Source organism: Oncorhynchus tshawytscha, linkage group LG20 (genome assembly GCF_018296145.1).
Source record: "Oncorhynchus tshawytscha isolate Ot180627B linkage group LG20, Otsh_v2.0, whole genome shotgun sequence".
NCBI lineage: Eukaryota > Metazoa > Chordata > Actinopteri > Salmoniformes > Salmonidae > Oncorhynchus > Oncorhynchus tshawytscha.
In genome coordinates this window covers 34,653,524-34,676,320 of record NC_056448.1, presented here as the reverse complement: position 1 = coordinate 34,676,320, position 22,797 = coordinate 34,653,524, and the positions used below count along the sequence as shown (strand labels likewise).

Sequence of the window (22,797 nt, the reverse complement as noted above, 5' to 3'; positions counted from 1 at the left end):
GTTTCATACTCTATTGTTATGTCATGATCAGGGCCTGCTCCAGGATGGCACATAGAATACATCGATGTGAAGGATGAGGCCTTGGACAGGACATTTCGCTTCCCCTGCGACCGCTGGTTGGCTCAGAACGAGGACGATGGTCAGATCATGAGGGAGTTGTCCTGCGCCAACAACGACATTTTAGACCTCAACGAGAAGACCAGTAAGATCAGCCGCACACAAGCCTTATCTCTCTTTAGTAGGGTCCAGTGTTTCTCCTGGTCTGGTCATCCAGTCAGGAAAATCTCCTAGCTTTAGATTACTCCAATCAGATCATAATGAAATCACTACAGTGTACTGTATTACGTAATCTACTTTGAGTCCTATTCTATTGCAGTGTTTCTCAAATGCAGTCATCACGTAACCCCAAGGTTGCAAATGTTTGTCCTAGCCTGCTAAGCTCTTTATTAGCTGAATCAGGTCTGCTTGTAATGGGCAAGAACAAACATTTTCAACATTGGGGTTACGCCAGGACTGGACACTGACCATACTAATGTCAATGTTTGCCTAATGGACTGTTCATATGAAGAGAATACAGTCTTCCCAGGGCCAAGCTAACACACTGTCTACTTTTGATTGAAAGAATATGAAATTATTACCACCACGGCGGACACAGACGACGCAGAGACCAAAGAGAACGTCTGGATCGCACTGGAGGGGAAGAAGGGGCGTTCAAAAGAATTTATGATGGAGAACTCATCAAAGAAAAAGAGGTTCCTGCGGTACGCTGCTCTTCAGATTAGTTTAAAAACGGGAGTTTTGTTTGTGTAAAGAATGAGCAGAAATGATTGGGGTTTTCTCCCTTTTTTATTACGACAGCCAGGCTCATTGGAATGATCTCCCTTGGCACAAGGAACGTTTTTACAGACTCAACAGTATACTCTACTCTCAAGGAATTCAATCACTAGTAATAAACTCATTATACGTTTCCAGGAATGTAAAGAAGAGCTCATGAAATCTAATCCGACAATCTATTTTTCTAGAATAACATTTTTGCTAAATGATTCAATTCTAGTCAGTTGTCATATTCTTTAATGGTTTAAGGTTATGTGGCTTTGTTATTTTCATTCAGGGGAAACAAGGACAAGTTTGAGTTCTCCTCCAAACAGCTTGGGGACATTGCTGGCATCTGCCTGGGCCACACCCCCAAGGATGGGAAGAAGGTGAAAGGTGAGGCGTTCTGGCACGTGAAGGAGGTCGTTGTCATAGAGAAAGTGCTGGGCAACAGGTGAGTGACCCCTAGCCTGACCCCAGGTATATAAACCACCTGGGGCTTATTCGGTAGGGTGCAAAGCCCTGCAGCTCACAATATACTGTGTGGAAACCCAGGAGTTGTGTGTCTTGTGGAAGAGACAATCATTCTCCTTCTCTATCCCAGGTTCATATTCATCTGCAATGCCCTGATCCCCCTCTCCCCGAAGAGGGACGAGTTTGTGACCATCGAGTGCACCAAGGCCATCGAGAGCTTCGCCAGCAAAGCCCGCAGCCTGGTGCCTGTCAAGTACGAGATCATCCTCATCACGGGCGACGAGAAGGGGGCAGGCACCGATGCCAATGTCTTCATCACCATCTACGGTTCCAACGGCGACTCGGGCCGCCGGTCGCTACGTCAGAAGTTCCGCAACCTGTTTGAGCGTGGCCAGACGGACCGCTTCCTGCTAGAGATGTTGGACATGGGTGAGCTGCTGAGAGTGTGTGTGGAGCATGACAATACCCGCCTCAGCCCCGGCTGGCTGCTGGACCGCGTGGAGGTCACCAACACAGCCAATGGTGTCACCACCATCTTCCTGTGTGGAAAGTGGCTGAACACCAAGAAGGCGGACGGACAGATCTTCAGGGTCCTCTACCCAAAGTACTAAAGACCTCATATTGAGACTTCTCCGCTATATGAAAACGTATGTCCTTTGCACAGCAGAGGATAGAGGCCTCGCCGTGTGTTGGACTCTACCCAAGCAACTCCGTAATGAAGAGATACAAACTCTGAATGGAGTTTGGATGTGGGCAAAGGTTTCATTTTAAAAATGTTATTGCCTCTATATGGTCATGATCTCAGGAAAGGAAAATGTTTATATATTTATTACTACATTTCTAGAATATCTTATAGTTGAGCTTTATTGCATTACTACTGAAGGCAAGTGGCCTGGCGTTTATGGCTAAAACACAATAGGGTCATAAGGCCAGGTAACATGATTGTGCCACCATTTTAAAAGTACCCATTATCAGGAATGGCATGTTGCTCAGCTGCTTGGTTGTAAATTAGGTTTTATAAGAGAGTATACTATTTTGTACTGCTTATTCCAAAACACTTTTTGTTTTTCTAAACTGCTTTTTAAGATTGTGGTTTGACTGATGTGTTCATCTCCCGGTGAGATTTCGATTACCTTGTGAAGACAGACTCAGAAAACAAATCAAAAAAGAGGATTGTCAACCTCATCAGGATGGAGATCATGTGTCTCATTCTCAATGAAAGCATTTTGTAGGGATTCTTTTTTTTTTTCATCCTTCTCCTCTAACTTCAAAGAGTCATAACTGGCCTTAATTTTAGGGACACAAGGTAACTTCTACTCATTCCACAAACACCAGATTTATACACCTTCCATTTGATCCAATTTATTACAAAAAGAGCACATACAAAAAAGGATAATATACCAGCCTTGAAATAAAATGTAAATAAAAAAACAGAACAGTTTGGGTTTAGCGATGCAACTTTTAAAATCATTATTAGTAGTAGTAATAAATAAAGTACAAAATTCCACCAAATGTGAATCTAACATTTACACAATATGCTCATCCAGTTCATCAACACACTCATCATTAATGAGCTATTGCTTTAATATTAATGATAAATAGTTATATTCTCCGATAAAATCTCCTATATTGAAAAACATTGCGCAGTCACGGCTAAACAGCAGACCTTATACAAAGATGGCGGCAGCCCTATCACTGGCACTGAGATATTTTCTCTTTCCTTCAGTTTTTCAGATGCAAGCAGCAGCAAAATTAATTCTGTAATATTCTTTGTATATCTACAAATATTTTCACCATATACTTACATACCATTAAGAATATATTCAAACCTGAGAAAAACATGCATTTTTAGTAAGGTTGTGCTTTAAGAGATCCTCTGTCTGTTCTTGTTTTACATAGAGAGGATTGTGATAGGAAACACTGGATGGGTTCTGAGTGGAGGGAAGGATGGACGGTAAGACAAAATAATAAAGGAAAGGAAAAGAAAAGAGGGAACGGAAAGGCAGGAAAAGAGGGAATAATAAGAATTAGTGTAGCGCAGATGAACACAGTGAAACATTTTCACAAAGATTTGTCAAATATTTCCTTAATTTGTATAATCGATAAAGTAAAATATTTCAAAGGTATTATTAGATTAGGTCAAGGTTAAACTAAAAAGATGGAGAGAAATGTCAATTTCCGAGTACTCCTAAAATGCTGCTTTCTTTATTCTCATAAAGGTATCCACAGATCTATTTGGTTAGTGAAAGCAATACGACGCTGACCACACCACCTTAAAGTTCCCACACTCCACTTATGGAGGCTAACGTCATATTTCCTTCACCTTGCAGGTTGGTCAGTGGTGACAATGAGAGAAGTGAGAGAGGAGGGAATAAGAAAGGAAGGACAACATTATACAGCATTTGAACATAGCCTACAGTTCATCATGGTGCCCGTGTAATGCAGGAGTAAGACCTCCAGATAAATATGTACCTAGTTCAGGCATGATGGCTTTCGAGTAACTGAGCGTAGGAGTTTGTGTGGCTTGGTAACAAAAATAGCTACAATCATAAGGGAATATCTCAACACTAGAAGCGAGGCACTTGTTGGGCTCAAAACTACAAGATATTTGGAAAAGAGGGAAGGAGAAATATCCCAACACAGAAAAGGAACATGCTTTTTTTTTAAAGAAAGGAGAGAGGGATGGAGGCAGAGAACTGGAAATGACAAAGTATACAGTAATAATAACAATACATCTACGATCGTAACTGCTTTATGCCAGTGAGAGGGTTCCCATGTTAAAACTATGAGTGCAAAACAAGACAAATTACAAACTTAAAAACATTTCACTCCATTGCAGTTTGTCCACTACATCACAGCATAGGGATCAGAGAAAATTGCATTGAATGGAATGTAACCAAGATATCCACAGCACCACTATCCACAGCACCACATGAGAAGAGCAGGCTCGACAGCTCAGCCCGGGACAGTAAACATAACACAGCCGGCTCGGGGAGAGAGATCAAACAGCAGGTCTTTTTAGTTTAGTTTCTTCAGGAAAAATACAACTGCATGCGAAGCATTCCCATTGAATTAAAACAATGCAAAAATGCAAAAAAGAGGTAATCGTTCATTTTTTTTTAAAACCATTGTGTTATATCTAAATAAATAAATGATTCAATTGCAGAAAAAACTATATAAAATTAAATACGTACACCCGATATCTACAGTTAGTAATAAATAATGATTGTTAAATACTTAAGGCATCTCAACTGACAACACCCTGTGTAAACTATCAAAACTTCCCATAAAAAACTAGACTAAAGGAGGAGTCAGTATCAACACTGGCAGTGCACAGGACAGTTAGGGTCAGTCCCAATCCGTCACAACTCATCCTTCAGTCTACAGGGCATTTAGGGTCTGTCCTAATACTTCACATCGAGTCCTCAATGCATAGTACAGGACCTGTGCCAATCCTTAAAAACCTATGTAGTGTTCATGCACATTGACTCAGACATAACATAGCAACAAAACAAAAGGAAAGCACACACAATATCAACATTTAAAGAGTTGTTTTTTTGACAACAAAAAGTGTTCTATGACCGTTATTTTGGTCCTCATTTTGACCCCAGCCCAGTCCTGTCCATATGCACTGTGGGGAGGATACTGCCCCCATCACACAACATTCTACATAGTTGTTCTAGCAATACAGCATAGCAACCAGCATAGCAACCACGAGGGGAGATCTGACACATAAAAACAAGTTCAACACACAAGCTCCTCACTCGGTCCAAAACAGTGCGCGTTTATACCTAAATATACGGAAACCAACACAAATGCAATAACAAAAAGAGGTTGTTGCTATATCTATCACATGTGCTTGTTCTTTAGGCAATAAGGTAAACAATAGGATTCCATTTTGTTTGCCACCAAAAAGGGACAGTATGAACACACGCTACAGGTCAGGGAAAACCACTGACATCGTGCTCCCTTTTTCTTCATTTGTTTGTTTGTGTTGAGTTGATAATCACAGCTCAGATTAACTAAGTCATGCACAGACAACACCCTCCTCTGCCCTCCATTTTTTTTTGTTGAACGCTAACGACAGCCCAAGCCAACATTGAAACATGCATTTCACTACACTGCTCAGCCTTAACACCTGCGACAGGAGTGGATGGCACAGAGTCACTGTTTTCAGGGCAGCTAACACTTCTGCTTAACCAGAAGGCCCCACATCTCACTCAGTCACTGCAGTGCATGATAAGTCCTACTACATTTAAAAATAATAATAATTGTATTCCTTATTTGGCTTTGTATTCTACAAGCACTCCAATCAAATCACTGTTAAGCTAACTTCTATATTACCCTTAACACACACTTGAACCTGCACTTTAAGTTTGTCACTCACGCGCAAGCATTGGTTAAACATACACTGAAACCCACACACTGGGGCAGAACACACACATTGCGGCAGGTCAAGCAATACCATAACACATTTGGTTAAAAACACTCACTAACCTCTGTATTTACTCAAAAACACACGCCACCCCATGCATTGGGGCAGGCCGACATGACAGCAGTGAAATAGTTGTATTTTGTCCGAACACTGATGGCAGCATCAGTCCCAAGCAAATGTACAACTACTGTATTGCAAAAATTAGAAGCTGGGTGAGATCTGAACACTCAGTCCCCCTCTTATAACAAAGTGAGGGATCAAAATACCACTGTGTCTGATGCTGCTACTGTACTACCACAAATGATCTGTAGGCAAACATGGCGACAGGGCTTTTAAGTGGTTGATTAGCTTCCTGTTGTGGCAGAATAAGCAGTGTGTGTGTGTGTGTGTGTGTGTGTGTGTGTATGTGGCAGGCTGGCTGGCAAGTGGGGTTGTGTGCTTTTCACTCTGTACATTAATGTCATGGCTTTAAGAACATGCTACAAAGACACAGGAAACACACCTGCCTCCCCTAACTACAACACAACAGCAACGACACCCAACCACCAGCAAGCAACTAGTAAACCCTGTGTGCACATGTGTATATAGTATGTAATGTATGTGTGAGTGAGTGTTTGCATGTCTTTTTGCTGGGGATGTGCTTTTATTGAGAGAGAGAGAGAGAGAGAGAGAGAGAGAGAGAGTCAGTCTCCGGTCTCTCGTGCAGTAAGTAATCCTGGATTGGCTCAGTAAAGCGTGAGTCAGAGAGGGCTATGATGTCACGTGACGACTGGAGACATTTGGCAAAGCACCCATGTTGGGAGAGGCAGGGCCGGGTGGAAGGGAGCAGGATCCACGCCAGGGTGATTGACAGCAGCCAGACCGTCAGGCTCCACCCCTGTGACATCAGCTGTCTGGGTGGAGCTGCGTCTCGATGTCCACGCGGCAGATTGGACACTTCCTGCTTGTCGCCAGCCACTGATCCACACAGCCCTGGTGGAAGAGGTGCATGCAGGGTAAACGCCTGGACAGGTGAGACGGGAGAGAAAAGGAAGAAGGTCAATCGTCTGGTCGTCAACTCACACACTGAAAGAGAAAATATACAGTATGCACATCACACTTGTTCAGTGGGTTCTTTGAATTCCATAGGCTCCAATAGGTTAAGTGTTGCAAACATTCATTACCTGACGTCCTCTGCCTCCTCCAGCATCGACAGGCAGATGGTACATTTCTCATCCACATCAGTCTCCTCGCCCTCCTCGCCAATCTTCATATCCAGAGGCTTCCTCTGTGGACCAATCAAATTACATATCCAGATTAGAATCAGACAGGGTCAAGAGTTTTTAAAGAGACCACTAAGGCTTCAGAAGTAAGCGACTTTGCTTTTTAAAACTTTTGAGTTTGTATACAGTACCGGAGGTGATTTGGAATCATGCACTCATGCAGCAGTAGCACTGTGAGACTTGTAAGTCCTCAGACCTTGAAGATGTCCTCTCGGTCTAATGGTTAATATATTCAATTCCCACTGGTTACATTTACAATATACAGGTAGCTGTAAAAATAAAGGAAACGCCAACATAAAGTGTCTTAATAGGAAGTTGGGTCACACGAGCCACAACAGCTTCAATGCACCTTGGTATAGATTCTATAAGTGTCTGGGGGATGCGACACCATTCGTTGATGAGAAATTCCATCAATTCCATCATGTTTTGTTGATGGTGGTGGAAAACACCGTCTCAGGGTTGAGATCGGGTGACAGATGGCCATGGCATATGGTTTACTTCGTTTTCATGCTCATCAAACCATTCCGTGACCTGCCCAGCATTTTTATACAAGACCCTAAGCATGATGGAATGTTAATTGCTTAATTAACTCGGGAACCACACCTGTGTGGAAGTACCTGCTTTCAATATACTTTGTATCACTCATTTACTCAAGTGTTTCTGTTATTTTGGCAGTTTCCTGTAGCTCCACTTGTGCGTGTATATTTCTAACTCAGAGAGCTGCCTTCTCACCTTCTTGTATTTGTGTGGGAAGGTGAATCTCTCTATGGTGGTCTGAACCGCTCCCCTACTGACACTTCCCAACCTGTCTTCAAGCTGCAACAGCTCCTAGGGCACAGGAGAGCAAGGCTTTAGACAGATAACGTCACTTCACCTCTGCAAAAGCAACCGGTCAGCACTGGTATGACTAGGGTAACAGAATTAAATCATGCCATTAAAGCTTAACCATAAAAACAAGTATAGTATCCATGTGTAACACAAGCAATAGCATTAATATATACTGAACAAAAATATAAACACAACATGTAAAAAGTGTTGGTCCCATGTTTCATGAGCTGAAATAAAAGATCCCAGAAATGTTCCATATGGACAAAATTTGTTTACAAACCTGTTAGTGAGCATTTCTCCCTCGCTAAGATAATCCAACCACCTGACAGGTGTGGCATATCAAACATCTGATTAAACAGCATGAACATTACACAGGAGCCCCTAGTGCTGGGGACAATAAAAGGCCACTCTAAAATGTGCAGTTTTGTCACACAACAATGCCACAGACATCTCATGTTGAAGGAGCACGCAATTGTCATGCTGACTGCATGAATGTCCACCAGAGCTGATGGTAGATAATTGAACATTCATTTCTCTACCATAAGCTGCCTCCAATGTTGTTTTAGTGAATATGGCATTAGGCCCAACTGGCCTCACATGACTGGGCAGTGGGCTTGGCTCCCAAGTCGGTGAGCCTATGCCGTGCCAGGCCCACCCATGGCTGCCCAGTCATGTGAAATCCATAGATTAGGGCCTACATGAATTATAATTATTTAAATTGATTGATTTCCTTATATGAACTGTAACTCTGTAAAATCTTTGAAATGGTTGCATTTATATTTTTGTTCAGTATACTGTAGATATTGGTCAAATTGATATAGAAATGGACATTTACCTCATAGCTCTCTCGTACAGCGGAAGCGTGACGTGAGGGGTTGAGGCCCTGCAGAGCCAACAGGTGAAGCTGGGGGTACGGGTAGTTTCTAATCTCATGCACAACCTGTCAAACATAAAAAAGAAGACACGCGGTCATCAACAGTTAACAGAACTCTGTTGGACAACACAGGACCAAGCACCGAATCATTGATGGATGAACAGACAAAGGCATACATCACACAGAGAATGTGAACAACACAGCAACTAAACAGTCAACATAGAGAAGCAGAACAACAAAAGAACAAAGCAGAGACCAACCACAACAGCCAACAGTCATGAAAGTACCACTTGTGCAGACGAGGTGTTCCTGGGAAAGTGGTGCATTCTGGGGGATGCCGCCAGGTAATGCTGATAGTGCTGTGGAAGCTGCTGGAGCTGGTACTGTTGGTGAGAGAGGCCAGCGTCCACACTAAGGTCCCTACGAACAGACACAGAGGAGAGAGGACAAAAACCTATATTAACATCAACACAGAGTAAAATGATCACCCCTACAGGCAGGGGGAGAGACATAAACCAACACCACTAATGCCAGACAGATGGAAGGATGAAACAATGACTTATCGTCTCCAAGGCTCCCCGTTTATTTTTATTTTTTTGACTCACCAGTCTGTGCCCTCGGCCAGGTAGCGTGGCTGCTGGCTGATTGGCTGGGGGATATGGAGGGGAGGGGAGTAGTCGTACCCTGAGCGGAGTCTGTGAGGGTTCAGAGGAGCACGCTCCAGAGTTCGTCTGCACAGAGGAGGCATTTCCATATATTAGCATATGGAAATTGGAGGGGGTGTAGTGTTCTAGTGTCTGGCCAACTCAGTGCCTTAGAGGGGGTGAGTGAAAGAAACAGACAAAACATGTCTGTAAATGTGAGTGAAACAGAACATGCAAGTGTGTGTGGTAGTACCTGGAGTGTGGGAGGATCCTGCGGTGCTGCGCCTCTAGAAGCTGCTGCTGGATGAGGTATTGCTGGTGTAAGGCCTGAGGTAGGAACGGAGGCCCAGTAACGTCCTGGAACTGAGGGGGGGCCGGCAGGGGCGGTGGGTGGTGGGGGGCCGGGGGCTGGTGAGGGGCCAGGCCAGTCTGGGGGGGTTGGCTGGTGTGACCCAAGGGGAACTCAGCTGAGATGGGCGCCTGAGGGGCCCCTAGGTGGAAGTGTCGGCATGAGGTAGCATGGCTGTGCTGATGCCTGGTGAATTGTGCCCCTGCAGGAGATAAGTACACCCAATCAGGATTCAGAGGAAGTTGACCACAACCAATGAAGACAGAGAAGACACTCTGCCATCAGACGATACAGAGACACCAATCATATCCACAGAGAGAACAACCAATCAGCCAAGAGAACACACTCACCCAATCAGACAAGACACCAGAGAGAGTAGACAGAGTGATCACACCAAATCAGTCAGATAGTAGAGGGAGTCATCCGTCACACTCAATCAAACGTTACACAGACAGCTCTAACAGGCAGCACAATCACACAAGGTAAAATAACAAAATAGAATAACAGAGAGCAATTACAGTCAGACAAAGAGACAGGCAGACAGATCATATTCAGACAGAAGCCACCACACAGACAGACATCAAACAGTCAGAACAGAGACAGACATCAAAATCGGAAACGCAGTCAGAAACAGACACACAACAGAGATCTCTGTCATGCAGATCAAATCACCCACCGCCATATAGATCACCGACACACCGTCATACAGATCACTCACACACCGTCATACAGATCACTCACACACCGTAATCATGTATAACTCTGTGTTGTTTGATTTTGTCGCACTGCTTTGCTTTATCTTGGCCAGGCCGCAGTTGTAAATGAGAACTTGTTCTGGCCTACCTGGTTAAATAAAATAAATAAAAATACAGCTCACACACCGTCATACATATCAAACACACACAGCGAGAAAACAGAAAGCGACCTCACCCAGGAAGACGGAACACAAAAGAGATGAAAGACCATAGAGCGACCTCTAAGCTCCAGAGAGAGCCCAACTGTCCTGCTCATTTCCTGTTGTTCTACAGGGTCAGCTGGGAGCGAAGGGGTACACTGGGCACGATGACTGCCGTTTTGTTTTGTGGATTGAATCTCTGCTTCTGATAATATATGCTAGGTTAGATTTCAAGGTTTGATGCGGTCTTTGTTTTAAGTGGGTTTGTATAATGAATTATGAATAAGTACCCTGGTTTTTAAATTGTACCTGAAGATTCTCGTGCCGAGTTCCCGTGAATTGTGGCAGCACATATTTTAAAATATTCTTTAGCATGCTACTTATTCAGAGCCACTGTTGAACATCATTAAAACTACCTGCCTCCATGTTAAAATAATATATTTTATTGTCACAAACTGGATAGGTGCAGTGAAAGGCTTTGTTTTGCAGGGTCATCTATAGTAGTACAGCACCCCTGGAGCAAATTAGGGTTAAATGCCTTGCTCAGGGGCACAGGCAGATTTTTCACCTTGTCGGCTCAGGTATTCAAAACATTGACGTTTCGTTTACTCGCCGAACTCTCTAACCGCTAGGCTTCCTGCTGAGCGATGTAACTGTTGCACTATCATTAGACCTACGTGCACTAGTCCTACAGGCCTCTCATTATGGAGCCTGGCATTATAGAATCAACTGCTAAAACCACCAGCCGTTTAAAGTCTGTGGGGTGCGGTTCAATAATCTAAAGTGGTTTCCTCTCCTTGTCTCCTTTCCTTCATTTGCGCTGTAGTTGGTCATGTGGCCAGACGGAAGACACTCCTGAGAAAGGCACATGACAGCACACCTGAAGTTTGCAAAAAGGCACATGAAAGACAGATCACAAGGCAAAAGATTCTGTGGTCTGTTGAGACAAAAACCTAACTCTTTGGCCTGAATGCAACGCACCATGTCTTAGTGCTGGGCGGTATACCGTATTTTACAATATACCGGTATTGATGTATGGACCGTTTTGGATTTTTACTTTACCGTACAACTTTTTGAATGTATATATATATTTTTTAAATGTGATATGCCGTGGGTAAATCCATTTCTATAGATTACTTAACTACTTGAGTTCTCTCTCAGCACTCTTTCTCCATGCCGCTTCCACACAGACCAAGCCCCGTCCCGTCACTTGAGGAGCACACTTGCGTTGACTGCATGGTCAATGCAGCACATGCGACAAGGATGCCGCTTCACTTAGCTTCTTAATTTAAATCCACTAGAGTTCTATATTTACACTATTAGTTTGTATTTATTACATCTGCAAACAGCTAGTTTGTCTTTTCCTAGCAAGTTGGACCTAAATCTTTTTAGCCGCTAATGCTAATCGAAGTTACTACATTTATTAGCTCGCTAGCCAGCTGTGTGTCAGCGCAAACGTAATAAGCTATACAGCCTGATAATACCAGTGATGGTGTAGACCTAAATAAGCATGTCGTTTGTGCAACAGTATCTACTAAATTAAAGAGGAAAATAACAAAGCATTAAAATGTTAGCAACATGAAGTAGCTAAGAGAAAACAAAACATAGCCAAAGATTATAGGGTCCCCTAGGAAACAAACACTTTGGTTCCTAACCTGTGACAATAACTCCTCCCTGGCATTTGAATTAGTTGGCATGTCAAACACTGTATTCAAAATACATACTATTAAATTCTAACTATAGAATATTCATTATATTTCCATGATTCTAAAAGTTCACCCAAGTGTTGTGCTCTAAATCGCAAGTCAAATCACAATTGCAACATCGTGCAGCCCTACGTGGCAGTGTGGAAATGATCTCAAATGATTGCAGGGAATTCAGAAATGTATGAAAATGCTGAAAATTATTTTAGGTTTAAGTTTAATTGATCAGTATAAAACAAATCAGAATAGAGAAAAACCTATTGAAATCACTTACAATGTATGTGTTGCCAACCTAGGGTCACGCACCACTCATAAAGCAAAAGGTAAATAAATAAACATTTCAAATAGTCAATATTATTTAAAAAAAAATTACAATACAGTGATATGATATTTTGGTCATGTCGTCCAGCCCTACTATGTCTGGAGAAAACCAAGCACAGCTCTTCATCCTTCTAACACCATCCCTACTGTGAAGCATGGTGATGGCAGCATCATGCTATGGGGATGCTTTTCAGTGGCAGGGACTGGGAGACTAGTAAAGTTAGAGGGAACAATGAATGGAGCCAAATCTGCTGAGTTCTGTTATCAGAGGGCAAACAGACTGGGGCGAAGATTTACGTTCCAACAGGACAATGAATTCAAGCATACAGTCAAAGCAACGCTGTAATGGATTCAGAACAAGAACGTGAAAGTCCTTGAGTGGCCCAGGAAAATCCCAGACTTGAATCCTATTGAAAATCTGTGGAAAGACTTGAAGATTGCTGTTCACTACCACACCCCATCTAACTTTACAGAGATTGAGAAATTCTGCTAGGAAGAGAAAATCCCCAAATCCAGATGTGTAAAGCTGACATACCCAAGACGACTCAAAGCTGTAACCGCCACACAAGGTGCTTCTACAAATATTGACTCAGTGGTGTGAATAGTTTGGTAAATTAAATGTTTCTGTATTTCATTTTCAATAAATTTGCTAACATTTTTCAAAAACATGTTTTCACTTTGTCATTATGGTGTATTGTGTGTAGATGGTTGCAAAGAAAAATCTATTTAATCCATTTAGAATTCAGGCTGTAACAAAAGATGGAATAAGTCAAGGTGTATGAACTTTCTAAAGGCACTGTATATTCCTCAAGTACCAACCCTGGGTTATAGGGCTGCCTCTCGGTCTATGGAAGGAGGAGTAGTGAGTGAAGCTCTGGCCAACCTGCTGAATCAGCATGGTGCTGGGTCGCAGCCAAACAATCAATATCCATTACGCCCAGAGGAGGGAAGTGTGGGGAGGGGGAGGCACTGCAGCTGCTCCTTTAACTCCAGTTATAGTCTACCAGCTGTCCGCGCGGGGGGACAGACACCAAGGTCTGGGGGGGCTGGGATGGCTCTCATCTTTAAGACATGCAGGCAGGCCTCATGTGAAAAGCACAACCCCACAGACAGTGACTATGAATGGCCAGGCTCCATGTATAGACATCTTTAGTGCCATCCTAGTTAAAGTAAACTGTGTTTTTTTTAACTGTATCACTGGGATAAAATGCTACTACTAAAATCCATAATGATAAGTGGCTTGTAAAACAGCTATGCAATGTTGTTCCAATTTGATGCAGAGACAAGAGCGTAGTCATCATCTTTACTGTTTGGAAGGGAATTTCCAGTAACACTGCCTTTGTAATGTTTAAAAAATATTATGTAACCTTTATTTAACTAGGCAAGTCAGTTAAGAACAAATTCTTATTTACAATGACGGCTACAATGGGTTGACTGCCTTGTTCAGGGGCAGAACGACAGATTTTTATGTCAGCTCAGGGATTCGATCCAGCAACCTTTTGGTTACTGGCCCACCACTAACCACTAGGCTACCTGCATTACATGTCTACGTAATGATTACGATAAGCAGAGGTTCTAAACGCTCTATGGGTTCATTTTTAGCTGATGATTAGATATTTTGTAAGAAATTACACATTTAAATACATTTCTTTGATAGTGGTTATTCAATTACAATCCGGAGGGTACTTCAGATCAACTCTAAATTTGGTCATCATTCCTTTTTTCCCCCTTTGTACATCATAGCCTACGTAATTCAAAGCAGTGCGACTGTTCAAGTCACAAACCCGAGGAGACAGATTCTGCTTGGTTATCCTTTTGCTACAGTAGATATTGCCTTGAGACATAAGAACCCTAGTGGACCTCAGATCCATAAGAGGAGAAATTGTGTTTGCTGGCTGAAAAAAAAAATCATTGGCTTCTGGTTTTGGTGGACCACAGGATGCCGTTTCACTCCGTTCTGTCGCAATGTTTTACGTCACTGTTGTGCAAAGATACAGGGACCCCAATAACAAATGGGTTAAACAGACCCTACTAAAAAAGAAGAATCAATTATATATTTTTTCCCCATTCATATAGGCAGTTATCCCACTGTGCCTCAGAAGGCCATCATTGTAAATAAAATAAAAATTGTTCTTAACTGACTTACCTAGTTAAATAAAATAAAAATAATAACAAGGTGGAAACTATCAGTGCTATGATGATTATAATCATAAATGGACCATAGAAGGAATATAAAATAGCATATCAAATAGGCCTTATTTTGCACACATTGTACCTCTCACAGCATCTGCAGCATAGTCTCTCTCTGCACATAACTCTCTCAGCGCTGAGCTTGGGCTGTAAAATCTCCTGACTGGTGCATATCTGAGCTTTCAGCCCCTCCAGAGAAGCATGTGCACACATACAGCCAGCCCCTCCCCACAGTGCGGCATGTCTCCCCCGTTTGACTGACAGGCATGTAGCCCTGCCCACCCATGACTGCAGCAGTCTGACCCGGCTGTCTCTGCAGTTTTATAATCACTGCTACTATTCTCCCCAACATAATCCTCATCTACACTACACACCCCATTCCATCGGAAGCATGAGCATCCCATTACTTTACAATGCACGAATAGGGGAGGGGACGAGGTAATGTGTAGGCTAAGCAGTGCAGTAGCTATCAACCAATCCTGAAGGATTTAATATGGTCGGCCTACCCCGGCAGTATGAAATTGGTTTGAGGGGGTAGCTAAGAAAAAACCTTATGAATCTTTTGGGTTATTTATATGCATAGGTCATTATGGATAGGTGTCCCGTGCTTAATATAGTAAAATAAGGCACTCGTATTAATGGTATGTGTACCATTTCATCTCATGATTAGAACGCAAATGTAAAACGAAATATAAAGCAGCTGCTTGCATGGAACACTACAGCAGTGTTGAATAATGTATGCCATTGACTGCCTAATATGACCTTGTAAATATTTGAAGAATAAGGCGCTGACAATAGCCTTTACCTGCGTGCTCTAGGTAGGAAGGCTATGAACCTTAGCCGGACCTCTTAGTACAAGCAACTGTCATAGAAAGTCTCTCCTCACAAGAACATGAGATCGCTAGTTGGGACTACACATCACAACTATCTTAAGATGAATGCACTAATTGTAAGCTGCTCTGGATAAGATCATCAGCTGAGTGACTAAAATGTAAATGTAATGAAGGCAGTCTTGAGTATGCATGCTCTGTACAATAAATGGAGTCTTATTGAATTGGTCACGTGAAGACCAAATTGAACACAATCTAGCATACTTTTCTATTATCAATAAACAAATAGGCCTAGCCCACAAACTTTCTCCCCGTACAAATGTTTTGCCATATTCTAAATCACACTTATTTAGGCTAATTACATCAGTGTGTTAAAGTGATACACCCACAAAGAAGTCTGCCAAAGACATAGAAAAGAGGTACCAACGACACTCACTAAGGTGTAATGCTGGTCACAGACTTAATCTACCTTAGTAGGGTTTATGCAATGTATTTTACTGTAAATTGTATTGATATGTTCAAATCCACTTGGAATACAGTTTGATTCAAAATACAGGCAGAGAAAGTTGTTTTGCTAATTGAGTTCTGTTTGCTGCTGATTGATCTAGGTCATCTAAACAGCTAAGTGCCATTCCATAATGAACCAAAGGAGAATATGCATCTAAGTGCATACAGTGGGGCAAAAAAGTATTTAGTCAGCCACCAATTGTGCAAGTTCTTCCACATAAAAAGATGAGAGGCCTGTAATTTTCATCATAGGTACACTTCAACTATGACAGACAAAATGAGAAGAAAAATCCAGAAAATGACATTGTAGGATTTTTAATGAATTTATTTGCAAATGATGGTGGAAAATAAGTATTTGGTCACCTACAAACAAGCAAGATTTCTGGCTCTCACAAATCTTCTTTAAGAGACTCCTCTGTCCTCCACTCGTTACCTGTATTAATGGCACCCGTTTGAACTTGTTATCAGTATAAAATACACCTGTCCACAACCTCAAACAGTCACACTCCAAACTCCACTATGGCCAAGACCAAAGAGCTGTCAAAGGACACCAGAAACAAAAGTGTAGACATGCACCAGGCTGGGAAGATTGAAGGTGATTGATAGGTAAGCAGCTTGGTTTGAAGAAATCAACTGTGGCAGCAATTATTAGGAAATGGAAGACATACAAGACCACTGATAACCTCCCTCGATCTGGGGCTCCACGCAAGATCTCACCCAGTGGGGTCAAAATGATCACAAGAACGGTGAGCAAAAATCCCAGAACCACACGGTGGGACCTAGTGAATGACCTGCAGAGAGCTGGGACCAAAGTAACAAAGCCTACCATCAGTAACACACTACGCCGACAGGGACTCAAATCCTGCAGTGCCAGACGTGTCCCCCTGCTTAAGCCAGTACATGTCCAGGCCCGTCTGAAGTTTGCTAGAGAGCATTTGGATGATCCAGAAGAAGATTGGGAGAATGTCATATGGTCAGATGAAACCAAAATATAACTTTTTGGTAAAAACTCAACTCGTCGTGTTTGGAGGACAAAGAATGCTGAGTTGCATCCAAAGAACACCATACCTACTGTGAAGCATGGGGGTGGAAACGTCATGCTCTGGGGCTGTTTTTCTGCAAAGGGACCAGGACGACTGAATGGGGCCATGTATTGTGAGATTTTGAGTGAAAACCTCCTTCCATCAGCAAGGGCATTGAAGATGAAACGTGGCTGGGTCTTTCAGCATGACAATGATCCCAAACACACTGGCCGGGGAACGAAGGAGTGGCTTCGTAAGAAGCATTTCAAGGTCCTGGAGTGGCCTAGCCAGTCTCCAGATCTCAACCCCATAGAACATTTATGGAAGGAGTTGAAAGTCCGTGTTGCCCAGCAACAGTCCCAAAACATCACTGCTCTAGAGGAGATCTGCATGGAGGAATGGGCCAAAATACCAGCAATAGTGTGTGAAAACATTGTGATGACTTACAGAAAACATTTGACCTCTGTTATATACCCTTTGTTGGCAATGACAAAGTATTAAGATAAACTTTTGTTATTGACCAAATACTTATTTTCCACAATTGGTGGCTGACTAACTACTTTTTTGCCCCACTGTATATGTCAAGGTAAAGAAGTGGCGAAGTATTGCTGTCAATATAAACCTTTTACTTGCTAGTTTTGAGATATAGGCTAGCCTATAAGTTTGTTTTATATGTAACATTCAAATGCCCTGTGTTTACCCACTCTGTATAGCTATTGAATGGCTGGTGCCACTTCTGTCAAGACACTTCAAGAACAACATAGTAAACAGAACCGACATAGCATTTATATCAGTGTTTAATGTTGTGTGTTATGTCGAGGGACTTCAAGGTGCGCATTCAGCCTCACAACAAAACCCCAGATCTCCAATCCTGGTCAGTATCTGAAAGACGCCAATTCAAGAATAATATTTCACAAAAAAACGTAAAGCCAAATTCGTCAGTTGCGTGTGACACTGTGCATAATACGGAATAATACTTTCGTAACCCGACAGCGACAATGTTAACTTTACTAAAACCAAGACAGGCGGAAAGGATGAAAAGAGGAGCAAGTTTTGGTCACTACTGCTATAGTATAGAAGCAATGTTGACAAGAGACCATTAAATACAGATGGAATGTGTATTGATTGGGGGTGACTGTATGGTTCCTACATTAATCACTGCCTCCCATGTCTCAGTCAAAATTAATTTTCACAGCAGGACAATAGATTTGGCTGTCCCTAATCCTATGATTGGGACTCGGGAGAGAGAAGCACCTTAAAGTGCCTCTGCAAAGAGAGATGAGTGCACTGAGAGGTAGAGGGGGGACTGCCTCAGTGACAGCACAGTGGGGTGGAAACACACATGGAAATCAGCAAAAAGCACACTGAAGGTTAGGAAAAATACTAGAAGTCTTTATTGGAAAATATTAGTATGTGTGGCACTGTGTGATAATAGTAATAATGCAACTACATGCAAATAATGACCAAAGGCAAGGCCTGACCATGCTCTGTAGGATTAACAGAACAGAAGCAGCATCCAATGAGTAGATGTGTATGCTACAGCACATTTCAGTACAGCAGGGACATCTCTACACAAAGATTACATTGTAATCTGCTGTTCAATGTGAAAACATAAACAGAATTTTAAAAATGATCATGCATTAGGTTCTAATACAAGAACATAAGGTAGAGAGAAAGCACAACCAAAGAATAAAGACACTTTGATTCTAAAAGGAGTTCTACAGCAGTGCGTGATATACACATCCCTGTAAAATGGATACCATTATGTGGAGGTGTGTAAGATACTGGGGAGTTTGGCATGATAGTGGATCACAAAACGAATTTTAAACGGCGAGTTGAGTTAAGACTCGTAGATTCGCAGTGACAAACTAAATGGGTTAATTAAATTAGAAGAAACAATGGCTCGTACACATGGTTAGGATTACGACTGGCCGTTTAGCCACTAGAACAGGTGCAATGGACCATCAAAGGTGGCAATTTCAGATCGTTTGAGAAATAAAGACACGCAAATTAGAATGCAGATATATTGCAGCCAGTTACTGTCCAATTGGTTTAAATGTGATTAGGATGATAGCATTTGGGAGGGGGAATGAATGTGATTTATGTTTCAAACAGGCCATCAGATATGGAAGTGGTACAATGCACCTTTGATTGAAGGGGGATGACTGGAGACAGCAATCCACAAGTTCTATCAAGCCTGGCTATAATCGAATCGGGGGCCAAGGGGTCAAAATGTATCCACTTTACAGAAATTTACAGCAGAATGTAGTCTATCCACACTGAATGGGAAAATCACAACGACATTTTATAGTAATAGGCCTAATGCTACAATGGATTATGTACTAAAGAGCAACATGACAGTTTAAATAAAGACAAACTGTTTTCTAGAGAAGGTGTTATTCTTTAGTCTGTTACACAGAAGGATACGGTATGAGTGGGAGAACTCGGGTTTTAATGCCAATGTCGTCTTCAGATGGAAAGAGGAAATGAGGAAGGGGTTCACAATACAGCTAGATGCAGAGAACAGGCAGAGGCTACGGCAGACAGCAGCAGATGATCGTTAGCTACACAATGAAGGGGACAAAGGTCTGAGAAATGCGGAATGTAGCGCCAGCCTCGATACTATGGAACAGGAAAAAAGAACACAAATAAAAGCACAATGAAATCATTGGTGCTACTGCATGTATTTTAAAATGCACGTTCATATTAGTAGAATTATATAATCAGCACATATAGCCTTTTGCTGCATATGGAGGATGTTATTTTGGTCAATTTGGGTAGTATTGTGTTTGCAATCGAGCAAAACAAAAGGCGGTCAGTTGTGCTCATGTTTTCCCTTGAACATATTGCTAGATAGTCTCAAAATAGAGATGGGGTTTGGTTTCGGGTTTGAGACAAGAAAAACAATTTTCCAAACCTACGGGATAGTGTTCTTGACCGTACTATATGTTCCTAATAAGAAAACGCGTCGTAGGCTGCATCACATTTTAACCAACCTGACCAGCTCCTATTGCCACGTTCAATTAGTAATTTTAGGGCGTTCATCGCATAATTAAAAATGTATATAAATATAAATGATGGATTTAGCCGATATTTAAAAAAAAGTACAGCCTCAACCAATAACACATCTAGCTACACAACAGATTCGCTGAAGGCAACAACTAACCCACCCCACACACCATGTTGTCAAGACTCGAGGCTCGCCAACACCAAAATGGATAAACAATTGATATCACTGATGTCATGTTCGCTAACCAGCTGTTTGGTCAGATTAAAAACACACAGTTGTTACGGTATTAGTAGAGGGTGAAACATATAATTAACCGTTAGTGGGACAAACGAAGCCACTAGCTAGTTAGCTAACGTTACATCCAAAATGACGGTATTCTACGGACTACGCGCGCGTCTATAACCAAAATATTAGCCTGTCCAGATAAACTAGCTAGCTGTCTTGTTCAGCTAGTTACCATTTTGTTTAGTTGCCTTGAGAGGATAACGTTTGACAATAATACGTGCAAGGTAGAACGGATGACAAAACATTAACGTTACTAATTCGTTATAGCTGTATTAGCTACATAGCTAACTATTTTGCATGTCGTTTGACATGGTTCGATTACAACCTTTACTGCAAACCCGGATTTTATTCGCTCGAGCGCAGCTGACTGGCTGCCTGGTTAGCTCAGCAGCTAGCTTTCTGGACAGCTAGCATTATTAGCTTGGCCATTGCAGATGACAACTAGTTAGCTTTAATAATACATATATAGGAACGAGAAAAGACAAAAATGGATAGAATAAAGAAATAACTTTACCTCTATTTCTCACAGAGCCAAATACGGGAAGAACCAAATATCCGACATGTACTAACACCATCCTGGCTCCCTTTGTTGTATCACTAGCCTGTGAGACAGATGGTCCATGGAAATGGTCCCTTCCAATCCCTGCACATTCAAACGGGACAGCCTTCTCAGCTGCATCTCAGACAAAGACCGAATGAACCAATCAATGAACACCTCTGTTCGGAAGCCTTTTCATGTGGCACCCGGGACAGCCAATCAGATTAGCGACCAGTCTTTCGCAAATAAACGGAACGTCTTATCGACGCCCAGTCTAGTCTATCAAGCTCAGATCCAGTGTTGAATATCATTGCATTTATTTCATACCAATACACATTACTGTGAAAAATGTACCGATTTTGCTATGTTCCTATACCCCAGAACTTGTTTGTTGTAGGTATATTGTAAGCAAGGCTATGACAGAATGATAAATTGTCATGCCATGGCATCCTGGCAAGGCTGAGCAGAGGTGCATACTACAATGCAGGATCAGCGAGGATCAGTGGGCGGTAGGGTAGCCTAGTGGTTAGAGTGTTGGACTAGTAACCGGAAGGTTTCAAGTTCAAACCCCCGAGCTGACAAGGTACGAATCTGTCGTTCTACCCCTGAACAGGCAGTTTAACCCACTGTTCCTAGGCCGTCATTGAAAATAAGAATTTGTTCTTAACGGACTTGCCTAGTTAAATCAAATTTAGCGAGCTAACTTTGATTAAGCAACCAGAAATAACAATATATTTTATTGTACATAAAAAAAAGAGCTACATTTACATTTAGATATGTATTTTTTTAATACACTTTATTTCACCTTTATTTAACCAGGTAACCTATATCAGAATACTTAGGCATGATCCTGCTTTGTAGTATACCCCTCAGGTCTGACATGGGAACAGATGGAGAAGGGAGGTGGAGGGGTTATTAAACTCAGCCCCATATGTCACTTTCTACCCAGTGGTAACCCTTAGGGTGCCTAGCCTACCACGATCCCTATATAATCACCTCTGGTCTTACACAAAGGACCCTAAGCTCTGCTACTGCACCCCCAGCTGTACATTCTCTCTAGGCCTTTATGGAGGTCATGCTCCAGCCGTTGGATCCCATTTACACGTAAAATTCATATCATTTTGACTGAACAACATTTTCACATCCCCGCTATCAAACTGACCCTTCATTTAGTGTGACACCAGTAGTCACACAGGTCATATGGATCAAATCGGCAAAAAAATTGATAACCCTTCCTATGTATTGTTCCCCAATGAGAGGTTTGGTTGATTGTGTATTCTTGGTACAAAATATGAATATTCAGACACACAAATAGCACTACACTGATCTCCAAATTTTAATTGGAATAAAATCCCCATCACATAGCTATCATCTATATATAAAAAGGTAGACCTGCACACAGAATTTTCTGAGTCAAGCCATGACATATTCGTAGAATACTGTGTGTAGGCTACGATGTTATGCAAAGTGACATCTCAGTAGTCCTCCAGCAGGCAGCAGCTACCAGAAGTGAACTCAACACTATTTCCATACCTATGTTATATACTGTATGGCTTTACATTGATTGCGGTACACACACACACACACACACACACACACGTCCCTTTCAATAGTCTAACAAAGTGAAAACTTACATGTTCCTGAATGGCATAGAAAAGATGTGACAGAACCTTATAGACTTGTGGACAGTAAACAACATTGAATAACCTAGTATTTTACCAACAGTAAACAACATGGAATAACCTAGTATTTTACCATTCATTTCAAGGACTTACTTATTGGTCCTTACTTCCATGCACATTCCTTTGTGATTTCTG

The 22,797-nt window shown here is 42.0% G+C and overlaps 2 protein-coding genes across 3 annotated transcripts in view; one reads left to right on the top strand and one right to left on the bottom strand.

The window, feature by feature from the left end:
• The window catches only part of LOC112219906 (lipoxygenase homology domain-containing protein 1-like), a 46,514-nt gene extending 44,067 nt beyond the window's left edge, over positions 1–2,447 (top strand). The window contains exons 38-41 of the mRNA XM_042302038.1: positions 32–202; positions 623–761; positions 1,112–1,267; positions 1,418–2,447. Of these exons, the coding sequence (XP_042157972.1) occupies positions 32–202; positions 623–761; positions 1,112–1,267; positions 1,418–1,898 (947 nt within the window). The 3' untranslated portion in view covers positions 1,899–2,447. The remainder of the gene's footprint in view (positions 1–31; positions 203–622; positions 762–1,111; positions 1,268–1,417) is intronic.
• A 186-nt stretch (positions 2,448–2,633) lies between these two features.
• Positions 2,634–21,128, bottom strand: rnf165a (ring finger protein 165a). 2 transcript variants are annotated; one of them, XM_024381822.2, is made up of 8 exons: positions 20,957–21,128; positions 9,584–9,881; positions 9,292–9,417; positions 8,974–9,106; positions 8,648–8,752; positions 7,717–7,809; positions 6,886–6,989; positions 2,634–6,725 (listed from the first exon to the last, which is right to left on the bottom strand). In XM_024381822.2, the coding sequence occupies exons 1-8, from the start codon at positions 21,015–21,017 to the stop codon at positions 6,608–6,610; spliced, it is 1,038 nt and encodes a 345-aa protein (XP_024237590.2). In that variant the 5' UTR covers positions 21,018–21,128; the 3' UTR covers positions 2,634–6,607. The 2 variants fall into 2 exon arrangements, with proteins under 2 accessions (XP_024237590.2, XP_024237589.2); XM_024381821.2 differs by having other exon boundaries at positions 7,717–7,812; positions 20,957–21,127.
• Between the last annotated feature and the right edge of the window lie 1,669 nt (positions 21,129–22,797).

Bases quoted from the DNA above. Each gene is read 5' to 3' on its own strand.
- rnf165a (XM_024381821.2), bottom strand. From the start codon at position 21,017: ATGGTGTTAGTACATGTCGGATATTTGGTTCTTCCCGTATTTGGCTCT. The intron at 7,813-8,647 runs GTAAATGTCCAT...CCTGTGCCCTAG, and splicing joins CTGTACGAGAGAGCTATGAG to GAGCTGTTGCAGCTTGAAGA. The intron at 6,726-6,885 runs GTAATGAATGTT...TCACCTGTCCAG, and splicing joins GAGGAGGCAGAGGACGTCAG to GCGTTTACCCTGCATGCACC.